Source organism: Palaemon carinicauda, chromosome 24 (genome assembly GCF_036898095.1).
Source record: "Palaemon carinicauda isolate YSFRI2023 chromosome 24, ASM3689809v2, whole genome shotgun sequence".
Taxonomy (NCBI): domain Eukaryota; kingdom Metazoa; phylum Arthropoda; class Malacostraca; order Decapoda; family Palaemonidae; genus Palaemon; species Palaemon carinicauda.
This window is the reverse complement of record NC_090748.1, coordinates 6,040,577-6,050,576: the sequence shown is the minus strand read 5'-3', so window position 1 is coordinate 6,050,576 and position 10,000 is coordinate 6,040,577. Positions and strand designations below refer to the sequence as shown.

General features: G+C 31.8%; 1 protein-coding gene and 1 long non-coding RNA gene across 2 annotated transcripts in view; one reads left to right on the top strand and one right to left on the bottom strand.

The window, feature by feature from the left end:
- The window catches only part of LOC137617794 (uncharacterized), a 372,403-nt gene that overhangs the window by 45,870 nt on the left and 316,533 nt on the right, over nt 1-10,000 (bottom strand). The gene's annotated exons all lie outside the window — the stretch shown is intronic.
- Nucleotides 1-10,000, top strand: part of glob1 (globin 1) — a 496,433-nt gene that overhangs the window by 211,832 nt on the left and 274,601 nt on the right. The window contains 1 exon segment of the mRNA XM_068347754.1: nt 8,272-8,866. Within this exon segment, the coding sequence (XP_068203855.1) occupies nt 8,523-8,866 (344 nt within the window). The 5' untranslated portion in view covers nt 8,272-8,522.

Genomic DNA, 10,000 nt, shown 5'->3' with positions numbered 1-10,000 from the left:
AACATAAGCGCCATGAAAATAGTTTTCCTTCAAGAATATTCATTAAAAAATAGTTTTCCTTCAAGAATATTCATAAAATAATAAGTAATTCGTAAATATCCAAACCCAAGCACTGTGGACTGGTAAATATTGGATTGTCTTTATCATCAACTTTGCAACTACAAAAATAAATAAAGATTTCTGTTATTCTTCATTAGATCTTTAAAATTGTCAATGACACCGTCTCTGTGGTATTAGTTCATATTGCCAAAATTCATTCTCTCTCTCTCTCTCTCTCTCTCTCTCTCTCTCTCTCTCTCTCTATGGTATTCGTTCATATTGCCAAAATTCTCTCTCTCTCTCTCTCTCTCTCTCTCTCTCTCTCTCTCTCTCTCTCTCAATACCAAAGCCGACTTTGTTTTAAAGTGGGAAGCGAATGAACACTACAAGGCTACCCGTGAATGCATTTCTGTATTACTAAGGCATTAGCCTTTGTAAGTGTAACAATAATAGGCCGACAAGGTTGCTTGCGAAGCCGTATCACAGGTGGAGGTGACGTGGTGGTAAACCAGAGAGAGAAATTATACGTACTGAGGATTATTTCAATGGAATTTGAGAGGATTGGAAAAAAAATAGTATTACTGTTTTATTAATGAATTATTCACTTGGAACTTTACAAGAAAATTTTAAAAATATATAAATAAAATACTAGGCCTAATGCCGACATCTTGTTAGCATTGACACTGGACTAAACCAATTCTAAAATGAATGAATGAATAAATACAAAGATATGTTTTTTGTGAACGCTAATGAGCAGAAAGAATGATGAACAAGCGGGATTTCGAAAAGGTAGGAGTTGCACTTGAGATATATTGTACAGCAATGTGTACAGTATAGAAATCCCCTTTTGATGTCATGTGGGGATTATGAAAAACCTTTGTGATAGATTGCACCGGCCAATTTTGTGGAGAGTCCTGCGTTATTATTGAATTCCTCTTAAATGTGTAAATTTTACTTAGTCTGTTCATGAGCATAGCAAGTGCAAAGTTAATGATAAAGGAGTCATATCTAATGAATTTCCAGTGAAGAGCGGAGTACCGCAAGAGAATGTGTTGTCACCTATGTTGTTTATCCACCTCATGGATTTTGTAATGCGTAGAACAGTCGGAGATGGTGGAGGACTGGATTGGGAATAGCAAAACACCAAAGAATTTGCAATGCTTGCTTACTAGAATGCATTAAATTTCACAGGAGATGAGGAAAATGAAATATGCAATGAAAGATGAAATATCATTGGAAGGAGAAAGGATTAAAGAGGTAGAATCATTTAAGTATTTGGGAATTATGATCTCTGATACAGGGTATTTAGAATTGGAGTTTGATGAAAAATTCAAAAAAGCAAACCAGACAATGGCAAGGTTAAGTAAAATTTGGAAATGAAATCGCCAAAAATTACAGATAAAAAACAGGCTATATATCAGTTTAGTGAGATCGGTGTTACTCAATGGGCATGTGTTGTGGTACAACAATGAAACAATCTCTAACCGAGTTTGTAGATTTGAGAACAAAGCCATCAGAAGAATTTTGGGAGTTAAATGGCAGGACAGGATTAGAAATGAAACTATAAGAGAGATTACTCGAATGCCGTTGGTGGATGAGATCATGGTGAGGGGTAGATGGAGATGGTTTGGGCATGCTCTTCGCAGTCCCCAAGGGACAGTTCACCAAACTTTAAACTTGACTCCATAAGGCATTAGAAGAGCTAAAAGACCCAGGCTTAAATAGCTGAGGACTATGAAGCGTGAAGTAGGAGATGATGAAAGGAGAAACATTGATTTAAAAGCTCAAGATAGAGACGACAGACGAAATCTAACCGAGGCCCCTTGAATCAATAGGCGTATCAGATAATGATGATGATAATATCTAAAAGATCTTATTTGGTAAAAGATCCACGATTGTAAGAATGTTTGTTTAATGCTTTATTCACATAAAGCCTGTAAGCCTAACATTTTATAATCAGGTAGTTGAATCAGTAGAACTGCAAAAGGTTCAAAGTTGTAGCAAATGTTTTTATGTTGACCAGGCTGACATGAGTCTTTTTATAGTTCATATATGAAATATCTGTTTTTGACGTTGTTAATAGTTTATAAAGGACATATCTGTTTTGACGTTGTTAGTGTTTTTAGAATGATTTATTGTTAATTTATTCTCATCATTTACTTATTTCCTTTCCTCGCTGGGCTATTTTTCCCTATTGGAGCCCTTGGGCTTATGGCATCTTGCTTTTCCACTTAGGGTTGTAGCTTGGCCAGTAATAATAATAATAATAATAATAATAATAATAATAAACATGTAAAAAATAGTTGCGTGTCTTGTTCTACGATAAATAACAGTAATAATACCACTAAGCTGGTTACAGATGTAAATATCTCCATATATTACAATTTAAAATATGGTGTGTGTGTGTCTGTGTCTGTGATCGAAAATATAAGATATAAAATATAAAATATTAAGTAAAATAAAATGAATAATATAACCAGTACGTAATTATGCTGTAGTCTTTCTCCATACAAGTATCATATCACCATTTAGATAATATTCTCATGAAAACCTTTTCCCTTTTTGAAGTTTTTATAGTTTATATATTAAAGACCTAATTTATTCTCATTACTGTTCTTAAGATATTTCATTTTAATTGTTCATCACTTCTCTCGTAGTTTACATATTTCCTCATTTTCTTTCCTCACTGGCCTATTTTCCCTGCTAGATCCCTTGGGCTTATACCATCCTACTTTTCTAACTAGGGTTGTAGTTTGGCTATTATTATTATTATTATTATTATTATTATTATTATTAATAATAATAATAATTCATTTTCATCAACATTTTACTAAACTCTCATATCCTCCATACCTTTTTACGGTCGATTTTTAGGAGTTCTTGCATTAAGAACTTTCCTCTGTGAGACATATATGACATACAACTCTACAAAGATGGGAAAAGTTTGGAAAACGCTTTTTAAGACGTATAGCCCGTATTTGGGAAATACTGGAAAGCTCATGTAACTTTTGCTAGGCACATCAATTCTATTTTTTTAAAGATCAGTTTGGAAGAATCACAGAAGGAAAATAAAAAGCTGAAACATCTGGAGTGTAACTGTGACTATATAGAACGTGTTTCATACACGCTTGTACAATGTAACGCTATTGCCTTTTTTTATCTCTTGCTCTTCCCCGTACTGATAATAGAACCGGTTTAAGCTTGCCTTCGCATGTATTAATTCGAATTTTTGTGACAATGTAACGATATTGCATTTTTTTTTCTCTTGCTCTTCCCTGCACTGGTAACAAAACCGGTTTAAGCTTGCTCTCGCATGTATTAATTCGAATTTTTGTGCCCTTCTTGCTTGGAAATGCTTTTGAGAACTGGAAAATTAGGCAATTCAGTATGATAACACTCATGCCTTATGGAACCTATTACAATCTTTTAGTTCTAGCATTCATGCTTGAGTTAAAAACAAGTTTTTTCACCTATGGAAAAGCAGACTTTTTTTTTTTTCATCGAGGGAAGAAACAAAGTTTTTCATATAGGGAAAATATCAAGTTTTTCATCTAGGGAAAAGGAGCAAGTTTTTCATCTGGGGAAAATATCAAGTTTTTCCTCTAGGGAAAAAGAGCAAGTTTGTCATGGAGGAAAAAAAAACAGAATCCAGTGAAAACGAAAATATTTTTTCACCTAGGGAAAAACAGCAAGTTTTCACAGAGAGAAAACAAAACAGAATCAAGTAAAAAAGGAATTTTTTTTTTACCCAGGGAAAAACATTTTTTTTTTCATAGAAAAAAATAGAAAGCTTTTTTTATCGTTTTTTTTTTTCTTTTATCCAGGGCAAAAGAGCATTTTTATTTCATCTAAGGAAAAATATATATTTTTTTTATCCATAGAAAAACAAAGTTTTTTTCATCCAGGGGAAAAGAACATTTTTTTTTATACAGAGAAAAAACACCAAACCCACCATGAAATTCTCTTCCTTCACAAATGCTTGTCTACGACTGGTCTCTGGTAAACGTGTTTAACAACCCGCCTAATATATATCAACCCTTTTAGTCAATTTAGACCAAAAGAAACTTTGGTCGAAAACCTTTCACACCGAGATGATTTCGGGAAATTGCCTGTAAATTTGCGGGGACTTGCAAGCATTTCCTTTGTTTGGCCACCCATTCGTCTCGTTACCGCTTCGCCAAACACGAAAACCCGCAAACACGTTGCCAAACATTTAAGGAGTAATGGGAAGAATGCAATTACATGGAAATGTCGTTTGGCGAGTGGCGTGCCATATACAATATTCCTTAACCAATTCCTTAAACTATATTTCCAGAGAAAGAAGCCTAAGCAAAGAGACCCCCTTTTTTCCAATACATTTTCCTCTTGCTTTATTTTTCATCTTTGGAAAGTTTTTTCAATATGGCTTACATATATAAAAACATGTTATGGTATCTAGCAAGAAAAATTTTCAGTGGAAATATGTTTCCATTTTACGACCCCGGCACGAGAGAGAGAGAGAGAGAGAGAGAGAGAGAGAGAGAGAGAGAGAGAGATTGCAAAAACATCAGAAATGGAAAAAGCTACAAAACGCAAAAGAAAAACTGTACAGAAGGATTTAAGAGAGAGAGAGAGAGAGAGAGAGAGAGAGAGAGAGAGAGAGAGAAAGAGAGAGAGACTGCAAAATCAGAGATGACAAGAGTGTAGAATGGAAAAAAGCTACAAAACCGCAAAAGAAAAACTGAACAGAAGGATTTGAGAGAGATTCGAGGAATCAAGAGGTAAAGGTAGGCGTAATCCCTTGGGCAAAACTTGGCTTACATAAAAAATAATAAAACAAATACTACCTAAGCTTCTGAGAGAGAGAGAGAGAGAGAGAGAGAGAGAGAGAGAGAGAGAGAGAGATGGGTACTGTTGTTTTGAACTGACCATGAATCACTCGAAAAATACTTTGCATTTTATTATTATTATTATTATTATTATTATTATTATTATTATTATTATTATTATTATTATTATTATTATTATTACTAGCTAAGCTACAACCCCAGTTGGAAAAGCAAGATGCTTCAAGCCAAAGGGCTCCAACAGGGAAAAATAGAGCAGTGAGGGAAGGAAATAAATAAAGGATATAGGAAGTGATGAACAATTAAAATGAAACATTTTAAAAACATTAACATTAAAACAGATCTTTCATATATAAACTATAAAAAGACTTATGTCAGCCTGTTCAACATAAAAACATTTGCTGCAAGTGTGAACTTTTGAAGTTCTACTGATTCAACTATATTTATGATTATGCTTCTGTTTGCCAAATATAACTATCATACTATTTGTTCCTCATTATAAACACATACTGAAACCACAAAATAAGCTTTATAACAGTATTAGCCAGTAAATAATAATAAAAAAAAAAATAACACTATTACTATCATACTACAGATCACTCTTTTTTTCAATGATTAAAAGTGAATATCCTATAGTCAATTTTCTTTAGTGAGGGAGATTTGCACCGACTCGCAGCGGTGCCCTTTTAGCTCGGAAAAGTTTCCTGCTCTCTGATTGGTCAGAAGTAATTTTTGTCCGACCAATCAGCTATCAGGAAACTTTTCCAAGCTAAAAAGGAACCCATGCGAGTCGGTGCAATTCTGCCTTACTAAAAAGAATTGACTGTAGATGACCTGATTATTTCATGATTCTACATAGCACAAATAAGTAATTAGACCCTTTTTCTATTTCAGTTCCCGGGATAATTGGTTTCGAACGGATGGGAGGCTGCTTTGATATATGTGTAATCACAATATATTACAAAACGTAAATATATTATAATAAATATATAAGGAAAAAATTCTAACGAATATATTTCAATGCTGTGCTATCAAATAATGTTATCGTGAGATGATAAATACGTGACATGAAAAAGATAACCTACATAATTGAATACTGAATCTTGGAAAAATAACCTACTGTATATAATTCAATATTTAATCTTAGAAAAAATAACCTAAATAATTCAATATTGAATCTTGAAAAAAAACAACCTACATAATTCAATATTGAATCTTGGAGAAAAAATAACCGACATAATTCAATATTGAATCTTGGAGAAAAAATAACCGACATAATTCAATATTGAATCTTGGAAAAATAACCTACATAATTCAATATTTAATCTTGGAAAAAATAACCTACATAATTCAATATTGAATCTTGGAAAAAATAACCTACATAATTCAATATTGAATCTTGGAAAAATAACCTACATAATTCAATATTGAATCTTGGAAAAATAACCTATATAATTCAATATTTAATCTTGGAAAAAATAACCTACATAATTCAATATTGAATCTTGGAAAAAAATAACCTACATAATTCAATATTTAATCTTGGAAAAAAATAACCTACATTATTCAATATTTAATCTTGGAAAAAAATAACCTACAAAATTCAATATTTAATCTTGGAAAAAATAACCTACATAATTCAAGATTGAATCTTTGAAAAAATAACCTACATAATTCAATATTTAAAGTTGAATCTTGGAAAATATGACCTAAATAATTTAATATTTAATCTTAGAAAAATATCCTACATAATTCAATATTGAATCTTGGAAAAATAACCTACATAATTCAATATTTAATCTTGGAAAAAGTAACCTACATAATTCAATATTGAATCTTGGAAAAAGTAACCTACATAATTCAATATTGAATCTTGGAAAAATAACCTACATAATTCAATATTGAATCTTGGAAAAATAACCTACATAATTCAATATTGAATCTTGGAAAAAATAACCTACATAATTCAATATTGAATCTTGGAAAAAAATAACCTACATAATTCAATATTGAATCTTGGAAAAATAACCTACATAATTCAATATTGAATCTTGGAAAAATAACCTACATAATTCAATATTGAATCTTGGAAAAATAACCTACATAATTCAATATTGAATCTTGGAAAAATAACCTACATAATTCAATATTGAATCTTGGAAAAAATAACCTACATAATTCAATATTGAATCTTGGAAAAATAACCTACATAATTCAATATTGAATCTTGGAAAAATAACCTACATAATTCAATATTGAATCTTGGAAAAATAACCTACATAATTCAATATTGAATCTTGGAAAAAATAACCTACATAATTCAATATTGAATCTTGGAAAAATAACCTATATAATTCAATATTGAATCTTGGAAAAATAACCTACATAATTCAATATTGAATCTTGGAAAAATAACCTACATAATTCAATATTGAATCTTGGAAAAATAACCTACATAATTCAATATTGAATCTTGGAAAAAATAACCTACATAATTCAATATCGAATCTTGGAAAAATAACCTACATAATTCAATATTGAATCTTGGAAAAATAACCTACATAATTCAATATTGAATCTTGGAAAAATAACCTACATAATTCAATATTGAATCTTGGAAAAATAACCTACATAATTCAATATTGAATCTTGGAAAAATAACCTACATAATTCAATATTGAATCTTGGAAAAATAACCTACATAATTCAATATTTAATCTTGGAAAAAATAACCTACATAATTCAATATTGAATCTTGGAAAAAATAACCTACATAATTCAATATTTAAAGTTGAATCTTGGAAAATATGACCTAAATAATTTAATATTTAATCTTGGAAAAATATCCTACATAATTCAATATTGAATCTTGGAAAAATAACCTACATAATTCAATATTGAATCTTGGAAAAAAATAACCTACATAATTCAATATTTAATCTTGGAAAAAATAACCTACATAATTCAATATTGAATCTTGGAAAAAAATAACCTACATAATTCAATATTTAAAGTTGAATCTTGGAAAAAATAACCTACATAATTCAATATTTAACCTTGGAAAAAATAACTTACATAATTCAATATTTAATCTTGGAAAAATAACCTACATAATTCAATATTGAATCTTGGAAAAATAACCTACATAATTCAATATTTAAAGTTGAATCTTGGAAAAAAATAATCTACATAACTCAACATTTAAAGTTGAATCTTGGAAAAAATAACCTACATAATTCAATATTTAATCTTGGAAAAAATACCTACATAACTCAATATCTAAAGTTGAATCTTGAAAAAAAAAATAACCTACATAATTCGAGATTTAAATTGAATCTTAGAAAAGGTTAACTTATTTTATAAGAAAACGATAACGTGGGTCCGTGGTTTTGTTTACTCTATACAGAAATCAGAAAGTGGCTTAGAAAACAAAGACAAATAAACAAATATGAACATCCTCGTGAAACGATGGAGTGGAAATAAACAAGTGACAATAAAAATAATCATAGATTAAAAACAAAAATGTTTCATAAAACAAACTTCATCATAATGAACGGCGTGTTGTCTAGAGGCAGGATGGAATACTTGGAATAATTAAGAAAATAAAAACAAATATATTATTCACAAATAATCTCCCCCTCCCCCCAAAATAAAGTCATGGGAAACAACTACACCCGCGAAGATTCCATAGAATCCCAAGGGCGCCAGTCGAGGAGCAGCAGCATCCTTCGGAGATACAGGTCATTGAGGCACAAGGACTCCACCAGCCTCTCCAGGTGCTCCACGACGGAGGATCAGGACGAGAGCGAGCGAGAGAAGACCTCCGACGACAACAGGGAGGATGGAGAAGCCAGGGAGCCTGTGGATAGAAGGGCCTTGGAGGAGGCCCAGAGGGAGCCTCCTCCCGAAATGCTGACGGAGGACCAGAAGGAAACCATTAAGAGGACTTGGAAGATCATTGAAACTAACGTGGCAAGAGTCGGTGTTGTTACATTCATTGGGTGAGTAAAATCACATGAGCTTTTTCAACATTGTTTCATTAGAATATTATAGACCTAATAATTTATTCCTTCTTAATCTCATCTACAGGTAAGTTAATCTTCTATCTTTTAACTTTTTAAAATAATTATGACACAAATAAATTAATGTTAAAGCCCTTCTGTTGTGCTAAAACTATTGTATCATAAAAAATATTATAGACCTAAAAAATTATTCTTTATTAATCTCATCTACAGGTAAGTTAATCTTCTAACTATTAACTTTTTAAAATAACTATGACACATAAATTACTGTTAAAGCCCTTCTGTTGTGGTAATGCTATTTTTTCATTAACATATTATCGACCTGAAAATATATTCTTTCTCAATCTCATTTACACGTGAGTTAACCTTTTATCATTTAACTTTTTAAAATAATGTTGACACAAATAAATTCCTGTTAAAGCCCTTCTGTTGTGCTAATGTTATGGTTTCATTAACATGTTATCGACCTGAAGATATATTTTTTATTAATCTCATCTACAGATAAGTTATTCTTCTATCATTTAACTTTCTAAAATAATTTTGACACAAATAAATTTCTGTTAAAATACTTCTGTTGTGTTAAAGCTATAATAATGAGAACTTCTACGATGAATTATAGGTTCAACAATGCTCAGACTAAAAGCGCATCCTTTTGAAATCTATGGCGAAGCATTAATACATGATCTGGTCTAAACCGAGATTAATGAAGTTTAAAGGTTTAAAGGCCGCTCATGAATGGCAGAGGCAAGGGACAGTGGCATTGCCCTAGCAATCAGGACAATGCCCTAGAGACTGACCATGTATTATATGATCAGCGCCCAAGCCTCCTCTCCAACCAAGCTAGGACCAGGGAGGGCCAGGCAGTGGCTGCTGATGACTCAGTAGATAGACCTATAGGCTCCCACAAATCCCCCAACCTTAGCTCACAAGGATGGTAAGGTTGCAGACACTAATGGCACTAACGAGTCTGAGCGGGACTCGAACCCCCGACGGGCAAACACCAGGCAGAGACGTTAACAATCAGGCCACAGCAACTGATTTCAATCCAAGTGAATTGCTCACAAGTGTACAAGGACACTTCCTGACCGATCAATATTCATCTCATCACTTCCC